Raw genomic sequence first — 22,571 nt, 5'->3', positions numbered from 1 at the left:
TCTTTTCTATTTTGGGGGTTCCTCCTCCTAGTCATTCTGTTGATGGGTGTTTGAGGGAATGTATAGAGTCCAAATTATTGACCAGAACCCAAGCAAGATGCACCTGTTTTCTAGGGACCTTAGGGTTGCTGGCCTCTTGTTTTCCCATCGTGTCTTCTGGGGGAGGGGCCTGTGTGCTCTTACTCAGGCAACCCTGTTTGGGCAAGTTGCCCTGCCCCCCTGTGGCAGGGGATGGGCTCAGCGGGAATCAGTTTTTGGGGCTTTTGTTCTCTGGCGGCTTTCCCTGGCGGCTTTCTCTGTCTCCTCCGTGAGTCAGACCAGAAGAGACCATTTCCAACCCTCTGCCTCAGAGCAGAGAGCCCGCAGTCAGTTCTTCAGTGAGCTCTCCAGGCCACACCGTCTCTATTTCTGTCCTGCTGCTATAAACTGCAGTGTCGTGGGTTGTGTGCCACTCTGCAGTGCCCCCAGTCCTGCACCAGGTCGGTGCACGTCTCTGCCCTTTGTGCTTCTAAAACTGCCAGCGGCTCCCAGTTTGCAAGCGTGACCCCGCTGCTCTGGGTTTCCGCCCTGGGGGCTGCCCTAAAGTCCTTTCCCCAGTGCTACAGCTCTGCAAGTCTGTGCCCCGTTCCCAGCGAGTGAGGCTGTCTCTCATGTGTGGTTTAGAATCCCCATAGCCAGGCACCCTCCCGCTGCCATTTATCCTCTGATATCTGCCTGCAGCATCACGGCTCCTAGTTCGTACCTCGAAACCAACTGCCTGCTATATTCTGTTATTTGAGGTCTAAATCTTCTTACTTCTCAGGCTGATTTCTTGAGTGCTCAGAGCGAGTGGTAGATATTCAGCTCATTTCCAGGGATCAGTTGAAATAGGGTCCCCTAGGGCGCCTGGGTGGCTCAGATGGTTAAGCGTCTGCCTTCGGTTCAGGTCATGATCCCAGGGTCCTGGGATCGAGTCCCGCATCGGGCTCCCTGCTCCTTGGGAGCCTGCTTCTCCCTCTGCCTCTCTCTCTCTCTCTCTCTGTCTCTCATGAATAAATAAATAAAATCTTTAAAAAAAAAAAAAAGAAGAAATAGGGTCCCCTACTCCTCTGCCATCTTTCCTCTCCCCCAAATTTTGCCCTTTTTTTAACAATGTTATGGAACTAGAGGGTAGTACACTAAGCAACGTAAACCAGTCAGAGAAGGACAAATACCGTATGATTTCACTCATATATGTAATTTAAGGAAAAAACCAAACAAAGGAATAAAGTAGACAACCCAAAAAACAGAGTCTAAACCGTAGAGTTACCAAGGTCATCAGAGGTGAGGATGGGGATAGATGGGTGAAACAGAGGAATGAAGAGTAGATTTACTGTGATGAGCATTTACTGAGTAATATATAGAATTGTGGAATCACTGTATTGTATACCTGACACCAATGTAACTGTGTGGTAACTACGCTGGCATTGAGATGAAATAATAAAAAGAAAGAATTAGGTCACGTGTCATGTTTTAGGTAGTTATCCATCAAAAACACATCATAAGAGAGGCACCTTGGTGGCTCAGTTGGTGGACTATGTGACTTTTGATCTCAGGGTTCTGGATTCAAGCCCCATGTTGGGTGTAAGATTACTTAAAAATAAAATCTTTAAAAACAGCAAAAATAACAAAAACAAATCAGAATAAAAGTGTTGGTCATTCAGTTCAGTGTGTATGTGGAAAAAAAACCTTGAAGGACCTCAGACCTGCTGGATGCTGACATATTAATCTAGAGCTATCTTAACAAAAAACAACTTTATAATTTATATAAGTTTCATTTTCACAGCAAAATTCAACAAAAAGTTTGCATGTCTCACTGCCCCTACACATGCATGTCCTCCCCCATATAAGCATCGTGGACTAGAGTGGCACATCGGTGATAATTCATGAACTTACATTAGCATGTCATTATCATCCAAAGTCCACATTTTAATTATAGGGTTCACTTTGGTGTTGTATATTGTATAGGTTTAAACAGATGTATAATAGCAGGAATCCATCATTATAGTACCAAGTATTTTCACTGTTCTAAAAATCTACTACAGTCTTCCTACTATTACTTTCCCCTAACCTTTGGCAACCATTGAGCTTTAACTGTCTCCATACTTTATCTGCTTCCGGAATATCCTGGACTTGGAAGTATGTAGTGTGTAGCCTTTTTCAGTTTGACTTCTTTACATTTATGGTTTCTCATGTCTTTTCAAGATGTGATGACTAATTTCTTTTTAATTATGATTAATATTTTATTGTCTGGATGGACCACTGTTTATTCATCTACTGAGGTACATCCTGGTTGCTTTTATGTTTCAGCCCTTATAAATTATGTGCTTGGTAGAGTTTGCAGGTTTTTTTGTTTGTTTTTGAGTTGGCAGGTTTTTATGTGATTGTAAATTTTCTGTTTCTTTGGGTAAATAACAATGAGTGCAGTTGCTGGATCACATGTTAAGAATATGTTCCATTTTGTGACAGTCCCACCAGCAATGAATGAGAGTTCCTTGTGTTCCACCTCCTCACCAGCATTTGGTGTTGTCATTTTTATGGACTCAGGCCCTTTTAGTTGGTGTGTGGTTTTATCTCATTGTTTCATTGGCATTTCCTGATGATACAGGATATGGAACACCTATTCATCTGCTTATTTGCCACCTGCACATCTTCTTCAGTGAGGTGTCTGTTAAGGCTTCCGCCTTGTTTGTTTTTTTATTGTTGAGTCTTACGTGTTCTTGATATACTTAGAATGATTGTCCTTTATCAGGTATGTCTCATAGACATTTTCTCTCTTTCTGAGGCTTGTGTTCTCCTTCTGTTGACACTGTCTTTCATGAAGCAGAAATTTTTAATATTAATGAAGTTGATCTCATCCATGATTTCTTTCCTGGATTGTGCCCTTCCTGTTGTACCTAAAACATCATCACCTTGCCCAAGGTGTCTAGGTTTTCTCCTGTATTATCTTCTAGGAGTTTTACAACTTGCACTTGACATTTATTTTTTTACCTATCATCCATCTGTCCATCCGTCTATCTATCCATCCTCCGTCCATCATCATCTATCTATCTACCTGTCTATCATCTGCCATCTATCTATTTATCAGAGAGAGAGAGAGGAGGAAGTAGACCCCCTACTGAGCAGGGAGCCTGACCACGGAGCTCGATCCCAGGACCCTGAGATCATGACCTGAGCTGAAGGCAGACACTTAACCAACTGAGCCACCCAGGTGTCCCTCTACTTGATACTTAGATATGGGATTCATTTTGAGTTAATTTTTGTGAAAGATACAGAGTTTGTGACTAGATTTTTTTTTTTAGTAATTCCAACACTATTTATTGAAAAAACTGTCTTTTGTCTTTGCCAGTGATCAGTTAACTCTAAGGGTGTATTCCTAGACTCTCTATTTTACTTCATTGATCTGTCTATTGCTTTCACCAATACCACACTATCTTGATTACTGTAGAAAAGTCTGGAAGCATCAGTCCTCTGGCTTTGTTCCTGCCCTTTAATATTGCATTGGTTATTATGGGTCTTTTGCTTCTCCATGTAAACTTCAGATCAGTTTGTTGATATATAAGTTTCTGGAATTTTGATTGGGATAACACTGAATATATATAAATCAAGTTGTAAAGAAGTGACATCTTGACAATTCATGAACATGAAATACTTCTATTTGCTTAGTTGTTTGGTTCTATTCAGCAGAGTTTTATAGTTCTCCTTGTATAGATTTTGTACAAGTTTTGTTAGATGTATTCCTAAGTATTTCATATTTTGTGGTATCATATAAATGAGTATAATTTCAAGTCACACATATATTAATAGCATGTAGGGAAGCAGTTAATTCTTGTCTACTAACCTTGTATTGTGAAGCCTTGTTGTAATCACTTATTGGTTCTTTTGATTTGTAGTGGCTTTTCTTTTTTCTTTCTTTTTTTTTTTTAAGAGTTTATTTATTTGAGAGCATGCGCACAGGCAGGGGGCAGAGGCAGAGGGAGAGGGAGAAGCAGACTCCCAGCTGAGCAGGGAGCCCTGTGCAGGACTCCATCCCAGGACCCTTGGATGATGACCTGAGCTGAGGGCAGACGCTTAACTGATCCACCCAGACCACCTGTTCAGGTTTTTCTTGTTTCTGTTTTGGTTGTTTCTTTCAGATTCTTTCTATCGTTAGAATCATGTCTTCTGTCAACAAAATATCACCCAATAGTCAACTATTAAGGAAATTTGAGTGTGTGAAACATGAATTCTTTCCTTGCTAGTGCTAATGTTAACTTGTATGTCTGAGACTAAGGACTAATTATTTGACTTATGTTGTCTAAATGCATTTGTTTATTTTAAAGTATTTTTTGTAGAATAAAATATTTCTTTCTGTTTATGTAGCCTTTTCAGGATATTCAACAAATACTAAGTACAACCCACTTCAAATTAAAGCGGAAATAGCAACTCATCGGGACAGGGTGAGTAAAATGAATCTTTATCACAACCAGAAGCCCTATGTCAGGCTCCCTGCTAAATGGGGAGCCTGCTTCTCCCTCTCCCTCTCCCTCTGATAAATAGGTAGATGATATGTGTTTTTTGTTTTGTTTTGTTTCGCTTGGTGCAGTATACTTTTTACTGATGATACATGATAAGGTAGGTCTCCCAAGTCCCTCACTTTCTTCAGGGGTTTGAGATGGAAACTGTGGACGTCAGGAGATTCTCAGTGTATTGGGGGATGACCATGTGTATTTTTTTGTGTAACATCACTGAATGTGGTTTATTTAATTCCTTTAATAGGAAGAAAAATGTTTTATGTTAAAACCTTAACTCACATAAAAAAAAATTGTACACGTTTCAGTGTTATGGGGCAAGATTTACTTCATTTCCAAAATATTTTTTGGCATTAGGCCCTCATCTCAAAGGATTGCTTCCCTTTATTAGTGGGACGGTAGCCTTGACCCTCAGCAGCTTTGGCATCTGCCGGTCTTCCCTGGTTGCTGTATTCCTAGGGAAATCCTTCCTGCAGTGGCATTTGACCAGACGGTTCTGATGCTCCTTCCCAGTGACACCGGAATTCATTATGTGCCACCCCGTTTCATCCCTCAGTCCCTTATCTTGGTTGTGTGGGAAGGGGGACATCTTGGAAACGAAGCCGCCTCTTCTGGCATCTCATTCCCGAAACCGGAGTGTCTCAGTGCAGGGGTTCTCAGAATCTAGTGCACCTGAGAAAAACACCTGCGGCATTGACGAAACACGCGAGCCGCCAGGCCCAGCCCCTGAGTCTTGACACAGGCCTGCAGTGGGTGCTAGAATCTGTTGAAGTAAGCGCTCAGGGGATTGACTTTCCCTAGTGGGACAGCATGCTTTCAGCAACAGCGCTTCACGTGTGGGATCTAAGTAGTAAGCAGAGGGAAGATGAAACGAGTATTGCGTAGTTTGCTGACTGGAATGTGTAAATCACTACCTTGAGAAAGAAAGCAGTTGCCGGTTCCACAGAGGCAGGAATGTGTCAGTGATCTGGGATTCTTGTATCTAAGGAGACACTCCTTCCAGGATGGCTGCTGTGTATGCGCGAGGATGGAAATTCGTGGAGAGGATAGATGATCCAGTGGGTCGAAAGCCGATCAGGAACTTAGATGACAGTGCTAACAACTGTATAAGTCATTTTCACCACAGCTTTTTTTGGAAAAAAAAAAGCCCACGTAATTTGTCTTTAGCTTTCCAGATTAAAACGAGAGCTGACCCAGATGAAGCAAGAACTGCAGTACAAGGAGAAGGGGGTGGAGACCCTGCAAGAGTGAGTTGCCCGTGATCCCGGAAGGGGCGCTTTTCCTGCGACTTCCTCTTGTGCTCACCTGTGTGGTGTCTGCGCATGTGTCCTCAAGCTGCGTGGGCTTTCCCTTTTATGCTTTGATTTATGCTCCTTTTCCCCCAATTCTAAACCTCAGAATCTTTCTTTTCCTTGAAGATGCTCATTAGTTTAAATGGAAATATTTGAGAAAAAAGATACCTACTTTTACATTTATACTCATTCTCTATTCCATTATAATTTATGTATATGTAAATAAAGCTGTATAATTATTATTAAATTAAGCTTGTTATTTTAAATTAAACCTTAAAATGAAGTTCTCCATTCTCACAAGCTGTATCTCAAGTGCTCATTAACCACATGTCGTCAATTCAGCCTTTGTTCAACTCAGCATAATTGAGATATTCAGCTGTCCTGTGGTATTTTGTTCTGGCTGCCCTGTGCCCTGTAGGGTATTTCACAGTATTTTTAGCTTCTCCCCGCTAGATGTCAGTTAGTTCCTCTCTGATGGTGACAACGCAAAATATATACCAACAATGACATATCTCCTGGGCAGGACACATTTCACTGCAGTTGAGAACGATGGTGCTAGTGGCCACTGAATTGGACAGCACAAGATAATATAACGTTTACGTCATCACACTACATTCTATTTGATGGTATGGTCTATTGGTCTTCCTCCTTTTTGAATCTTTATTCTTACTAAGAGTTTGGGAATGATTTTCTTGAGTTTGTGGGTTATACTAAGTCAGCAAATTGAATGGACACAAGTTACTTTACAATTGATAACATTGTTCTTAAGAAAATTAATTGTATACTTATTAAAGGCCATCATTCTCTATTTGGAGCCTGTCTTCACTTTCTGAACTTGGGAACATGCTTTACATTTTTGTGTCATCTTTTCTCCTCCATTTATAAATAGTGACCATTGTGCTGACTTGTCTAGAATATTATAAATAGCCTTGAATTAATGGTAGTAATCCATGTAGTTACTATCCTTTTTTCTCTTTCTTTCTTTTTTAAGTATATGAATGTACAGTGTTATGGTGGTTTCAGGTGTATAATTTAGTGATCCAACACTTTCATACATTAATCAGTGCTCATCAGGATTAAGTGCAATCTTATCCCCATCACCTATTATACCCATCCCCCACCCACCTCACCTCTGGTCACCCTTCTGTGTGTTCTCTAGAGTTAGGAGTCTGTTTTTCTTTTTTTTTTCTTTTTTCTTTTCTTTTCTCTCTCGTTCTCTCTCTCTCTCTCTTTTTTTTTTTTTTTGGTATGTTGTGTTTTTTTTCCTTAGTACATTTCTATTGTTTTGTAAATTCCACATGTGAGTGAAATCATATGGTATTTGTCTTTCTCTGACTGATTTTGCTCAGCATAATGCCCTCTAGCTACATCCATGTTGATGCAAATGGCAAGATTTCATTCTTTCTGATGGTTGAGTAATATTACATTGTATATATAACACATCTTCTTTCTCCCTTCACCCGTCAATGGCCACCTGGGTCCTTCCCCTAGTTTGGCTGTGGTGGACAACACTCAACATCGGGGTGCATGTGCCCCTTCAAGTCCCTCTTTGGGTGTCCTTTGGCTAAAGACTTAGCCATGCAATTGCTGGGTCATACATTTGGGCTCCTCTTAACTTCCTGATGCACCTCTCTACTGTTTGCCCGTGTGACCACACCATTTTGCATTCCCACCAAGAGTGCAAGAGGGCTCCCCTATCTCCACATCCTGGTCCACATTTGTTGTCTCCTGAGTTGTTCATCTGAGCCACTCTGAGCAGTATAAGGTGGCATCTTACAGTAGTGTGGATTTCTATTTCTGTAATGTTGAGGGAGGGGGAGCATTTCTTCCTGTGTTTATTAGCCATTTGGATGTGTCTTCTTTGAAGCAATGTCTGTTTGTGTCTTCTGCCCCTGTCTTGGCTGGAGCTTTGGTGTTTGGGGGGTTGAGTGGGAGAAGGGCCTTACAGATTGTGGATACTAGCCCTTGATTGGATGTGTCATTTGGGCATCTCTTCTTCTGTTCTGGAGGTTGCCTTTTAGCCTGGTTGATTGTTTCCTTGGCTGTGCCCAAGGCATTAAACCCAATGATGTTCCAGTCATTCAACTGTGCCTTTGTTTCCCTTGCCTCTGGAGATGTGTAGAGTAAGAAGTTGCTGCGGCCCAGCTCAAAGCAGGTGCTGCCTGCCTTCTCCTCTAGGGTGTTGCTGGGTCTACCCAGCAGGTCTTTCTACCAGGTAGGTCTTTCATCCATTTTGAGTCGATTTTCTGTGTGTGGGGGAAACGAGGGACCCAGCATCTTTCTTCTGCATGTGGCTGTCGGTCCAGCATTCCCACCACCATCTGTGGAGGAGACTGTCTTTTGTCCCTTGGATATTCTCTCTGCTCTGTCCAAGATGACTTGACCATCGAGTGAAGGGTCCATTTCTGTCTGGGTTCTCTGTTCTGTTCCCTTGGCTTTATGTGTGTGTCTTTGTGCCAGGATCATCCCGGTGAGGACAGCTTGGTCATACAGCCTGAAGTCCGGAATTGGGATGCCTCCAGCTTTGCTGTTCTTTCTCCACTGGGGAGAAAGGGGACTTGGCTCCTCTGGGGACTTTGCAGGGGCTCTCCTCTTTTGAGGAGCATTTGTTGCAGCTCTGTGAAAAATGCTGGTGTGGTTTTCATAGGGATTGCCTTAGGTGTGGACATGGCTATGGGTCATGACTTCACCATGGCAATGGAATTTGTTCTCCCAATCCATGAGCATGGAAAGGGCTTCCAATTCTTTGTGTCTTCCTCAGTTTCTCTCATAAGTTTCCATAGTTTTAAGAGCACACATCTTTGACCTCTTCCTTGAGTTAGTAATGTATTTTAAAATAGCAGTATTCTCTCTCAAATACTAGGACTTCAAGATCATGTTCCCTGGTAGCTTTCACACTTTTTAAACACTGTAGTCTCTTTCCTTTTCCTTTTCTGCAAATGACATCGTCTGTGGAACCAGAATGTCTGAGGCAGAGCAAAGGAAAGGTGCTTGCTGAAACAAAGGTGAGGTCCCAAGCCCTAGACAGGCTCTCCTTTAGCTGCTCCTGCTCCTCATGCCAGGACATCCTTGGAATAGAGTGGAAACAGCTGTTTTAGGCAAATTTGCATTCTCTTGAGGTCTCAGAGCCAGTTGCCAGTTGGATAGAGCTAATGCCAAAGTGCAGGTCCGTGGCCTTGACATTGAACTGTCGTTCTCTGAGGTGCTCTGCAGTGTCTGCAGTGGGATGAATTACGGATCTGCTGATCCCCCTGCCCTGAGGGTACTTGGGACCTGTTTTCCTCTCTGTGACAGCCTTCCCATTGTAGAACCTGGTGTCTGAATCCCTGGGTTTTACTGGTGGCCACAGTTAGGCTTTATTGCTAGTAAAAGCCATAAGGAAGTCACAACACTTAAGTATAAAGCTGGGGCTGACATGCGTAGTGGCTTGCATCACAGCCTTGGCACTGGCTGTGTGTGTCTGTACTTCTATGGCTGTTTTTTTAGCTTTGATTTTCAAGCAATTGAAAAAGTTTGTTCTATGTAGTGGAGTTCCATTTCTCCATATGGGTGTCAGTGTCAGATGATGATCTATTTGCAGTATTTTTTAATCTGGAGGAGTAATACACTTGGTTAGCAGAGGAGCTGATCATTGACTATTACAGAGAAATCAGATTTCCTTGTCTTTGGGTGTTTTGTCTGGAAGTCTTACAGACTTCATTAGATTAATGAAATTAAACTATAAAAAATAAGCAAAATTAAATTACACGCATCTGTGTGTTTTTTTGTGTATGTACATCTTTATCAGAGGATAAAAAAAGGAGACATTATTATGTAAATAAGTTCACATCATTCATGAAGAAATTTTGGACCACATCTTTGGAGATCTAGTGCTATGAGGTGTATGTTTTTTTTTATTTCTGCCTTGCTTTAGAGACTCTTATTGTCTGTAAAGCAGTGCAAATGGAAAACCACATGTTCTTTCCTTTTATTTTTATGTTTTCCTACATCAAATGTCTTCATGTTCCAGATTCCCTGGATGAACAGTCCTGTATAAGAGATCTCACTCCCAGGCTCTTCCTCCACATTGGAGATAGAGCAGAATCCTGTATTTATTTCTGGCGTTGCTTTGTCCTTGTATAAAGAATAGTTCTGTATCACAGAACTCTTTCTACTCTAAGTTGTCTGGGTATTTAGAAGTGTGTTAATTGTATGGAGTTCAGTCTAATTATAACTGTTTTACAGTGTGGACCAGATCAAAATAATTAGTGTAAGAAGCTCTTCTAATGTAGTGGTTCTGGGACTTAGTTGGAATCTCCTAGTTTCATCTACAGAGAATCTATAGTCACTGTATATCTATCAGGGACCCAGATAGTTCTGGTGATCAGCTGGGTTTGCAAACTTAGCATCTTTATGAAGTTATCAAGGCTCTTAGGAGTTCAGGGACTTCTCCAGGTGACACAGTTAACTTGCATGAGAGCTAGGACTAGGAGTTCTTTCTGGACTTCTGGTTCCATTGCTTGTCCATCATGCTGCTCAGCTACACAGGTGGTCCCTATGCAGAATAGGTATCAGTTATATTGATTTTGTTGTGAAGTTGTGCTGGCTCAGAAAGTAGAGGGTGGACACCTCATAGATATTGCAGTTGACTTGTACAAGTCTGTAAGGCTCAACTGGTTGGTAGTGAGGAACAAATCCAGTCATTTTAGTGGAAGTGGGCATGATTTTGAGGGACCATGTAAAAGTTTTTTAAATGATTAAGGGCTAATATGCCTACTGCTGCCATCCTCACTATTGGCTCCCAATTTTTCATAGCGACAAGTGCTGGTTCTTTGCCAGGGACTTTCTGATGATAACAAAGGTAATGTAGTGTCAAAGCTTACTACCCCATTATTTACATGAACTGTTGAAAAAAACGGCAGAAGTTTGGAGTCAGTGAAACAAGAAAAAATATGTCCATAGTACAAATTTTAGTTCATGCTCACTTATTCTGTGTGTGTGGAGCAATCTACAGTTAAAAATACATGTACTTTTTAATAAAAATGTAAAAGCAAAGCCTTCTGCTTTGTAGGAATAGTCAAAGTAACGTGTTTGAGAAACATTTAACTCTACAACTGATCCATTATGGAAGAATACCCACATGGCTAGGCCATTTTGGGATGTAAGGGTGTCATTATTGAATGCGTGTGGACCCATGATGCACTTGCATCCACTCCATGGAAGGGGACTCAGGATTTCTCCTGACATTTTCTCATTAAATGGGGGAAACATTAAACTGAGGTGTAAAGAGTTGAAGTGACTTGCCCAGGGTCCCGCTGTACTGCTGGAGTGTCACTGGTACTCACCAGCTGCCAGGATGCTTTCGTGAGTGGAAAATCAGGGAGTTTGGGCTGGCTGCTAAGGATCCAGATTCCCCGGTCACAGTTAAGCCCCAGAACCCATGTAATGGCGGAGCTGGAATCTGAAAGGCCTGCTTTCCAGAGAAGGAGTTCATGCCATTTCTGGACCAAAGTATTCCATACCTCCTTAGCCCGGAGGGCTTCCAACGCTCACGACCTAGGTAGGGGAGGTGAGACAAAGGGTGTGCTGTAGGAGGCTGCCTGCTCTGTGAGGGCTGGAGGCAAGCCTTGGTTTTGTCATTGGAAGATTTTTCCCTGCTGTCTCACTTTTCTATGGAGCTTTTGCCATTTTTGTTTAATGTAAATGTGATCTACTGTGGAGTGACTCTTAATTTCCTTTGTTAACAAGGATTGATCGTAAGATGTCAAGTGCTCACACCACTTACAAACTGGATGAGGCACAGGCTATAATGAGTGAGCTCCGCACTATTAAGAAAGCCATTTGCACTGGTGAGAAGGAGAGGTGGGACCTGATGCAGGTAAGGTGCCTAGCTTACCTGCTCATGTACGTGCTTTCTATTATTAAAAAAAAAAATACAGACATGTATTTTACACACATTAAACCAACTTAATATGTTTATCATATATGAATATATAATTGTATATATTTTAAAAGATTTTACAGTAGGTAACACATTCATGTTTAGTAGCAAAAATAATTCAAAAGGTATATGATAAGTCTTACAATCCCCTTATATCCTCATTCCTCATAACTACTTTTATTAATTTCTTGGGCACTTTTCTAGTGTTTATAAAGACACACACATAAGCTACTTATTTCACACAAAAGATAGTTATTTACATACCCCTATTTGTTTTGTGTTATCTTACTGATATAACAAGAATATCCTATACTTTTTCTATTTGTTTATACAAAGAGCTTCTTCGCTCTTGTTACAGCTACATAATATTCCATTAATGTGGATGTTTTAAAAATATACATCTGAGATCTTTTAAGTTTTATTTTGTTTTATTTGTTGACTTATTTATTTATTATTGTCCCTTTAATTCATGCAACTTCTTTTTCTAAAAAGATGAACTTTTCCAAATGAAGGTATGATAGTCTTTTTTTCTTGATATGGGAATGCACTCTGTTGTTCTTTTGTAGTTTTTTTTTTCAAATTTACTTCATTTATTAAATGGACGAACTGTGCACCTACTTCCTCACAGACATTTATCTAGATTCTACATGATGTAAAACGTATAGGCAAAGATCACACCTGAACTTAGCCAAAAGGCTGAGAAGTGATCGTATAGGCAAAGATCAAATTCCTAGGCAAAATGAAACTCTTACATACATAAATGGAATGTATAGCACTGCTTCCTAAAGTCAAGGAACTTTAGGATGACCTATGTAGAATTCTCTGGGTGGTAGTAAAAATGCAGATCTCTGGGTCTTACCTCAGACTTGTCAAATAGAATGTATTTTTAAATCACCTCTCCAGGTCATGATAACTAATGTATAATTGTTCGATTTATTCTGAACTGTAGTAACAAGAAGTCTGTGGGGTTGAACAAGGTGTTCTGTGTGCATTACCCACGTAATGCTAGATAAAATTCCAGAAGGAATCATGTGTTTTTCACAGAAAAGATAGGCAGTTATTAGTTTGGTTGTGCTATACTCTCTGCAACCACAATGTATAGCACTTGATAAGCTACCATGTTGCCTTGGTGGAGAAAGCATATAAATTTTCTGGAAGAGCTTTTAGTCCGCAGCATCTCTATGCATAGCCTCTCAAACTATAAGGAGCTCTGGTGAGAGGCAAGAGCATCTTTCTCTTCCACTAAAATTGGTAAATTTAAGGTTTAGTGAAATCAAATAAGTTATTTTATCTTTTTTATAATAACTTAACAAAATTGTCCTCTTTTAACAAATCTTAGTCTATATTAAGACACACAAGTTACAGTACACCTGGGCATTCTGGTCCCTGATTTTGCTGAAGGGTGCTATATTCAGAAGTATAAAATTAATGATTGGAAATTTCATTTCTGTTTAGTTTCACACTAAGATGTTTCATTTACCAGCACACACACTTTAACTTTCCACAAACTAGCATTCATATGAGTTTACTTTTGGACCATGCAGAATTAGGATGTAAAATATCAGTTATAAAACCATAACAGGAGTGACATCAGCAAAGTGGCAGACTCAGAACCTCCAAGTACTTGTTTCCCCACAGAAACGAACAAACAAAAAACAATGAGAAGCTATCTTAACTAACTTTGTAGGCACTCTGAAAAACAAACAAAGGCTTATAGAAAACAAGCGAAAATACACAATGAAGAAAAAAAGTTATCTTTAAAAACAGTAGGAAATTTCATGGCATTTTTACTTAGCCTTGCCTTAACCTTTGTACTACTGCCCTGGTTTTGACCAAGAACTAATCTAGTTCCCCTCATACCTGAATCAGAGGTATTACAGGAGACCTTATTTGCGAAATATTACATATTTGCTTTCTAACCTGTTTTGGGGTTACCTAAAAAAAGTGATGTGAGTTGTTCATTTTGGTTAATTTGGAGAACCCATGTGGGAAAAGCATCACATAGTGTGCTAAAAATTACAGGGCAGACTGTAAACATCGATGTGCTCGGGACAATAGATTATCAGCGAAGACATACAAGAGATCATTTAAAGTCCTGATGAGAAGTTAGGGTGAGACAGTGGGGCATTAGGGCAATTTGGAGCAGCCATATTATAATGAGGAATTAAAAAATCCTTCCAGAGGCAAAAGATATCCTCAGAAAAGTTCTCATTATCTTTTAAGCTTTTACAGAGGGTTGATATCTAGCCTCAGAACAAGTATCGCTAGATTGTGGAAGGCAGCTATGCTCACCACTGTACCACCAACGCAGTATCGCTAGATTGTGAATGAGTGCCTGAGAATAGGGCTTATCTGTAAAAGCCAGAGAGGTGGTCTGTTTTTGTTTTCTTCATCTCCTTGCACTCAAGGAAGTCAGCAGTCAAGAATTTGAGCATAAATTAAAGGAACATAGACTTTAGTGATTACAGTGATGATAAGAATAAATAATTTGCAGAAGTCTCACAGAAATGGACTTCAAAAAAAAAAAAAAAGAATGACCTGGGGAACATGGGTAATTTGTTTTCTAGAGTTACCACATTATGATAGTGAAATATTCAGTTTTCAATGGGAAAACATGGTACATTATTAAGAGCAAGGTAAACTGACAGAAACTATCCGTAAGGAATTTCAGATACCAAACATTGTACACAAAGATTGTAAAACCAATGTCCAAAGTATAATCAGAAAGTCTAAGGAAAGGGATGCCTGGGTGGCTTAGTCAGTTAAGCATCTGCCTTTGGCTTAGGTCATGATCCCAGGGTCCTGGGATTGCATTCACCTGGGACTCCCTGCTGAGCAGGGACCCTGCTTCTCCTTCTACCCCTCCCCACCTTCTCGTGGTCTCCCTGACAAATAAATAAATAAAATCTTTAAAAAAAAAGTCGGGTGATGGGTATTAAGGAGGGCACATGATGTGATGACCACTGGGTGTTATACACAACTAATGAATCATTGAACACTATTTATCAAAAACTAATGATGTACCATATGTTGGCCAATTGAGCATAATAAAAAAAGTCTAAGGAAAAATTTGAAGAAAAACTACAAAGTAAATCTACAAAACTATATATGCACAAAATGAAAATGTTGACAGAGAAATGATAAAAAAAACAATGATAAATGATAAAAAAGTAACAGAATATGACATACTAAGAATGAACAGTCTGCAAAGAAAATTGAGAAAAATGTTCCATATAATAGTATCAGATTTTAAGATATTTACAAATAAGTTTAACCATGGAGGTAAAAAATTTGTACACTGGAAACTACGAAACTACAATACATTATTGAGATAAGTAAGGCAAAAATTAAGATTATCCAGTGTTAATGAATTTGAAAAGCTAATATTAAGAGGACTATATTATTCATAGTATCTATAGATTCAATGCAATCTTTATCAAAACCCCAAAAGTGGCTTTTTTCCTCCAGAAATAGAAAAAGCCATCTTTAAATTCTTGTGGAATTTCAAAGGACCCTCAAGTAACAAAAACATTTCGAAAAAGAAAGAGAGAGATGGAGGAACTTAAAACTTCCTGATATCAAAACTTAATACAAAGCTACAAACTGTGTGCTAGTGGCATAAGGCTAAATATATAGACCAGTGGAATAGATTGCCCATATATAAAGTCTCACCTACATGGTTAATTGATTTTCAGTAAGAGAGCCAAGACTATTCAGTGGAGAAAAGACCTGTTCAACAAATGATGTTGGGAAAACTGGATATCCACATATAAAAAATAAAGTTGAGCCTGCTCAGAAGGGAGTCTGCTTCTCCCTCTCCCTCTGCCACTCCCCCCCGTTTGTGCTTGTTCTCTCTCAAATAAATAAAATCTTTAAAAAAATAGAAAATATCCTGTGAAATATATAAAGAACTCTCAAACTTAACAAATCACAATTAAAAGGGGGTAAAATCTAATTAAACATTTCTCCAGAGAAGATATACAAATGACCCATGATAATATGTAAAGATGTTAAGCAATATTAATCATTAAGGAAATGCAGATCCAAATATAATGAAATTGTATTCACATACAATACAGTGTCTACAATTTAAAAAATGTAAAATAAGTATGAGAATATAGAAAAATGGAAATCTTATGCATTGTTGCTGAATGTAAAATGGTACATCCATTCTGGAAAGCAGTTGGACAGTATTTCAAAAAATTAAGCATAGTTTTTCCATATGATGTAGCAATTCCACTGGTTAGATACTTTCTCTGAAGAATTGAAAACAAGTATTGAAACAAATGCTTATGCATGAATACTCACAGTAGATTTATTTCCAGTAGTGAAAGGAAAGAAACAGTTTGTGCACACCAAATGATGAATGTGTAAACATAATGTGGTTTATGCATACAGTGGAATATTAGCCATAAAAAGGAACAAAATGTTGTACATACTACTGTGTACATGCCTCAAAAACATGAATGAAATGAGCCAGATGCAAATTGTTTGAATTTGTGTCTACATTTATATGAAATATTTAGAATAAGTAAATTGACAAAAACGGGGACTGGTTGTTGCTTAAAGATGGGGATTGGTGAATGGGACTACCTACTCAGAGTTAGGAGTTTTATTTTGGGATAATGAAAATGTTTTATAACTGGATAGAAGTGGTGGTTGTACAATATAGCAGTTGTACTAACCCACAGAATGGCTCAGTTTAAAACAGTTAAATATGTATTATTTGAACTTGTATTCAATTTTTAAAAGTACATAAGCATAATCTCGTGTTGTTTTCAAGTTCTTTTTAATTTCTCTATGAACATCTCCAGGGAGGATGTTAGTGTCAGCAGTTTTTTAATATTGTCATTCACATTTTTCTCTAAGAAATATAAAGGTTTTAAAAACTGGTAAAAATGCTACCACAATTATTTGCCATTTTACTCAAATTTACCACCATTATTCAATCACTGAATAAATTACTAGGAATTTTATTAAAGATGGAGGTAGCGGAAAATATTTTTTTAAATATAATGAGAATGGGGAGTGGGGTGGGCCACCTCTCCAGCGATAAAGTTGGAGACCTAGAACAGAAATGAAATGACAAATATATTCAAATAGTTTGTTTCACTATATTACAGAGCCTGGGTATGCTTACCGATGGTTTCAAGAATTACTGCTTTATTACTGACCCTCTACAAGATTTTCCTCATAATGCTGGTCCACTTTTAGAATCTTGTTTGCCTCAACAGTTCTGTGATGCTGGATCTCAGACTGACATCATTGGAGAGGTATGCTTGGTAAGGGACAAGAAATGAGTGTGCTGAGAGAGAAAAGGGCTTATTTTGTGTTTGCCATAAGTTATTTTGTTTCATTTTTCATTTCAGAAATATTTTGTTTCTTATGCAGTTAAGTTCAAAAACAAAATACTGTATCTGCTATCCACTCTTGAAAGTTCAGCAATACGGATGCAATTGAATTGTTAAAACCACCTTTATCCTTGTGATCTGGATTTTTTAAAAAATAGCAGAATACTTTTCAGAGTTGAGTTTAAATGTCTTTTCAATGGACTTGACTTTTTTTTTTTTAAGTTTTATTTATTTATTTGACAGAGAGAGACACAGCGAGAGAGGGAACACAAGCAGGGAGAGTAGGAGAAGGAGAAGCAGGGTTCCCACTGAGCAGGGAGCCCGATGCGGGGCTCGATCCCAGGACCCTGGGACCATGACCTGAGCTGAAGGCAGACGCTTAACGACTGAGCCACCCACGCACCCCTGGACTTGACTTGTCAGTGGACAGATTGACAAGCTTTTTCTGTAAAGGACCAGTCGGTAAATATTTTAGGCTTTGCAGAGATGCAGTGTCTGTCAGCTATTCAAATCTAAAGCTGATAGAGATACTCATAAACTGTTGTGGCTGTTTTCTTATAAAACTTTAAAAAATAGGTGGCAGATTCCATGTTGCAACTTGGCCATAATTGAATGATCATTGACCATTGACTTAGAACAATGCTTTGTCACGGCTTTGTAGCTGTGGTTTGTACTTTCATAGCATTTATTATTATTCTAAAAGAATGTCAGGATAATAGACCTGAATTAAAATTAATTTTGTTTCAGACCTGGAAAAATTTCCAAAATTTCCAAAATCCCTTTTCATAATTTGTGAATCCTTGAATTAACCAACAATTCATCATTACCATTTAAAGCAGGATTGTAAATATTTAAAAACACTACTTTTGTAGTGTCACCAAATGAAGTTTGCTGTTTATTACCAAGTGGAAAGCCAGTGGCACTGCCTTTTATTTTCCTCATGAAGTATCAGTAAATTAAAGAAAAGATATTGAAATAAGAAAAAATATGTAAGGAAGAGTCAGGGTTTTAAATAATAAAGTAATATTTTGAAATTTTACCAAATATTACCTCTTTAGGAAATATAATGTGGTAAATAATGACTATGTCTTGCATTTGGTGGAACAACCTTAATTTCATTTTTCTCAATATTGTTCTTAAAGATACACTTTTTTTTTCTACCATATATAGCCATACAGTGAATATGATCATTTTCAGGGCGCCTGGGTGGCTCAGTCAGTTAAGCATCTGACTCTTGGTTTCCATTCAGGTCATAATCTTAGGGTGGAGGTATTGAGCCCTTTGTTGGTCTCCATGATGGTGTCCTTGCTGGGTGTGGAGCCTGGTTAAGATTTTTTTCTCTTACTCTCCTCCTACCCCTTTCGCTCTCTCTTTCTCTCAAAAAGATAAATAAAAATTAAAAAAAAAATAAAGAATATGGTCATTCTTTGTAGCCTATAGAGAAGATTTTGTAACTCAGAAATGTCCAGCATTTTTTCAAAAGTTTTTGAGTGTATGATTGAATTCTGTTAATATATTGCTTCTTGTCACAAGATTAGAACTAGAAAGTAGATATCCCTAACTAGTTTGTGGAGAAATGCATAACCTCAAAACCTTTGTAATGATGAAGGTAGAAATTTCCTAAAAATATCTGTGGTGGAACTTGTTATGCAATTGTAATAACTGCAGAAGTAAATTATCTCAATATACTGCAAAGGCTCATGAATAAGATTAATTTTAAGTAGTTGTTCCCATCTCTAGTAAGTAGTGTAATGAGGACACTGAGATGCCAAATTATTTAAGGTCTTGCAGCTGTGAGAGGCATGTATTTAAATCAACATTTCAGCCCTTTAAGGCCCTGAACATTCTACAACATCACAATCCTGTACAAAAACATAAACAAACCATGCTTACTTAGGTTAGCTCTTGGTATAAAACATAGCATATGTTTAGTATAAATTAGTATAAAACATAACATATGAAAACAGCTAACATTTATTATTTACAGTTTGTTTGGCCCAGGAGTCTGGAAGGATCTTTTGCTTTTTGAGTTCCAAAACTGCAGTCGTGGTGCCAGGTTAGGTAGGGGTTCAGTATTATGTGAGGACTCAACTGAGGGAAAGCTGTGCTTTCAAGTTCACAAGAATTTTAGCAGGATTTAGTTCATTGGACTAAAGGACCTCTGTTCCTGGTCATATTGGTGTCTTCAGTATGGCAGTTTGTTTCATCAAAATATCCAAGCTGAAAAGTAAATACAGAAAGTTAGCTAACTTGATTGAAGTCACAATCCATGTAATCACAGAAATGTAATCACAGAAATGATTTACCATCACCTTTACTCCATTCTGTGGGACAGAATCTTGTCAATAGGTCCAACATATTTTCAAGGGGATGGAATTACACATGGTCTCAATAACCAAAAGTAGAGATCATTGGGGCCATCTTAGCAGCCCATCTACCGTACTATTTTGAGTCAGTTTTGTAGTAGGTGGTATGTATATAAGACACACTTTTCAAAAACAGGGATTGTAAGAAGAGATATTATAAGAAGTGCCAGGGGCTCCTGAGTGACTCACTCAATAGAGCATCCAATTCTTGGTTTCAGCTCAGGTCCTGATCTCAGGGTCATGAGATCAAGCCCCACATCAGACTCTGTGCTCAGCACAGAGAGATTTTCCCCATCTCCCTCTACTCCTCCCTCTCCCCCGCAGATGCACACATGTTCTCTCTCTCTCAAAATGAATAAATAAAATCTTAAAAAAGAAAGCCAGCATAACATTTTGAATTTGGAGGTTTTGGTGCTTTTTCTTCCATAGCCAATTCCAAAAATTGACACTGAAACAGAAATAAAAATAGCATTTTTAGTTTTTGCTAAAAATTTAACTGAATTTATTATTTTGAAAAAAAAATTTTTTTAATCTGTTTTCATTCTTCCTTCTATTCCTGCAAGTTTGCCAGTGATGACAAAACAAATCTTATAAACCAAATCAGACTTAATTGGCAATATGAGGAAGCCAGAAAGAGGTAAGAATCTTAACTTTACTTTGCCTTCTGCTTACTCACTTTTTCCTATGGAGAGAAATTTAACATAGCTTGGTATGGTTCTACTTGAAATTTTATCAGAATGAACTGTATGATGTAATACAAAATAATGGATTGTCATTTATGTTTAGCTACTTAATATGTACGACAAAACGTCAGATGCATTTAAAATGTGAAATTCAAAATATTGGTAATAATTGTGAAGATTTCATTCAATAAGAATAGAGATTTTTCACCTTTCCTTGTGTTCTTTTAATTCTTTCTAACAAAATGAAACAAGATCTTCTGCTATCCCTTTTGACCTAGTATTTAAAATGTCTTCTAAACAAAAATATTTGTGTGGCTTTTTCCATTAAACTATTGAGCCATATATATAAAAGAAAAACTAGTTTAATTTAAATTGGTCTGAGGGACTGAACAAAACTTTGGGAGGAATTCTTGGAGGAAAGGGAGAAGGTAGGCATGGAAAGAGAGAATCTGAACCAGCCAGAGGGATAAGGAGAAATTTGCTTAGGTCCCCTTATGCTTAATATTGTCACACCACTTTCGCTTTCCTCTTCCTTTTTTAGAGAATTTGCCTATTTTATATTTTTGAAAAATTTATTATTTTTTATCTTTTTTTTCATTTTTTTAATTTAAATTCAATTATTTGACATATAATATATTATTGGTTTCAGAGGTAGAGGTCTGTGATTCATCAGTTGCATATGATACCCAGTCCTCATTACATCATGTGCCCTCCTTAATGTCCATCACCCAGTTACCCTTTCCCCTCACCCGGCTCCCCTCAGCAACCTTCAGCTTGTTTCGTATGATTAAGAGTCTATTATGGTTTGTCTCCCTCTCTGGTTTCATCTTTTATTTTTTTCCTCTCTTCCCCTATGAGCCTCTGTCTTGTTTCTTAACTTCCAGATATGAGTGAGATCATATGATACTTGTCTTTCTCTGACTGACTTACATCACTTAGCAAAATACCCTCTAGTTCCATCCATGTCGTTGCAAATGTCAAGATTTCATTCCTTTTCACGGCTGCATAATATTCCATTGTATATATACCACATCTTCTTTATCCATTCATCTGTCGATGAACATCTTGGCTCTTTCCACAGTTTAGCTATTGTGGACATTGCTGCTATAAACATTGGGGTGCAGATGCCCCTTTGGATCCCTACATTTTTATCTTTGGAGTACATACCCAGTAGTGCAATTGCTGGATCGTATGGTAGCTCTGTTTTCAACTTTTTTTGTATGTGTTTTTTATCAAATAGAAGTTTTCCTCTATTCCCTGTTTAATGACAGCTTTTATGAGTATTAAGGGGCATTGAATTTTGTCAGATGCTTTTTTGTATTTATGGATATAGTCTAGTCACATGGTATTTATTTTCAGTCTAGTGATATGATGGATTCCATTAATTGATTTTCTAATACCAAACCTGCCTGCATACCCGGAACAAATCTAGTTGGTTGTTACGTAATTCTTTCTATACTATGTTGAATTCAGTTTCCTAATTCTTAATGGAGGATTTTTGCTGTGTATTCTGACAGTGATTTTTTTAAGTTTGTGAATTTTCATGTCTATCTCTTGCAGAGTGTCGACGATCCAGCAGCAGCTGGCCCAGCTTGATAAGGAGTCATGGCCGGGCCTGGGCGAGGCCGACAGGGACCGGCTGCAGCTCCTTAAGGAAAAGGAAGCCCTGCTTCAAGAGCTGCAGCTCATCATTCAGCAGAGAAGGCCGGTGGAAGATGTGGCCCAGCTGGAGGAAGAGAGGAGGCGCCTGGAGGAGGAGATCCAGCGAGCGCAGGCCACATCGGTGCAGGGTGCCACGGAAAGGTGGGCTGGCTTCCGCAGGTTCAGGAGTGGGCAGGGCTCAGCTTTGGGGGAAGAATCACCCAGAAAAGCTAACTCAGAGAACTTGCACAAGATTTGAGATTGGTCCTGGATATTAATTTTACTCAGGGTATCTATCGTCTGGCATGTTTCCTTGCCATGTAGAGAGAAGGCAGAACGTGAAGGGAACATGTATCGTGAAGGGAACATGTATCTTCCCTTCTGTAGGAGGTGCCAGCTCTGCCCAGGGCTTCTGAGTTTCCTACTTTGTGTTCAGAAGCAGGAGGGGATGGATTGAGGGAAGATGGGAATCCCTACCCCTTCCTAGTATCGAGGGCTCCTGCAATGATGTTCTTGGCCTGGTTGAGGCAGGCCTGTTTCTCTGTGCACCTCCATTCATTTGATGCGTGCTTGAAGATTGGAAGTATGGGGCCCTAAAGAAGGAGGTATTCCCTGGGGACAGACGGAGGGGTATAAGAGAGACGTCTCTACAGGGTAGACAGAAGAAAGGTAGGCGTCTTGGGCTGAGATGTGCCAGTTGCTTGGCTAGCCTTAGTCTTTGCATATCTCTACTTCAGTGTCCTCGTTGTCAGGTGAAAAGTTGGAGTCAGGCATATAAATCCTTGTCCT

At 38.9% G+C, this 22,571-nt stretch overlaps 1 protein-coding gene across 7 annotated transcripts in view; it reads left to right on the top strand.

Annotated features, from left to right (window-relative positions):
* The window catches only part of LOC118356634 (protein WWC3-like), a 236,317-nt gene that overhangs the window by 145,927 nt on the left and 67,819 nt on the right, over nucleotides 1–22,571 (top strand). For all 7 annotated transcript variants that reach the window (XR_004819864.1, XR_004819865.1, XR_004819866.1 and 4 more), the window contains 6 exons: nucleotides 4,381–4,457; nucleotides 5,697–5,776; nucleotides 11,549–11,678; nucleotides 16,865–17,014; nucleotides 20,022–20,095; nucleotides 21,702–21,944. Coding sequence is in view for 3 of the 7 variants with exons in the window: in XM_035725934.1 (XP_035581827.1) it covers nucleotides 4,381–4,457; nucleotides 5,697–5,776; nucleotides 11,549–11,678; nucleotides 16,865–17,014; nucleotides 20,022–20,095; nucleotides 21,702–21,944 (754 nt within the window). In the remaining 4 variants the exon portion in view is untranslated. The remainder of the gene's footprint in view (nucleotides 1–4,380; nucleotides 4,458–5,696; nucleotides 5,777–11,548; nucleotides 11,679–16,864; nucleotides 17,015–20,021; nucleotides 20,096–21,701; nucleotides 21,945–22,571) is intronic.

Source organism: Zalophus californianus, chromosome Y (assembly GCF_009762305.2).
Source record: "Zalophus californianus isolate mZalCal1 chromosome Y, mZalCal1.pri.v2, whole genome shotgun sequence".
Taxonomy (NCBI): Eukaryota; Metazoa; Chordata; class Mammalia; order Carnivora; family Otariidae; genus Zalophus; species Zalophus californianus.
This window is presented reverse-complemented; position numbering and strand designations above follow the sequence as displayed.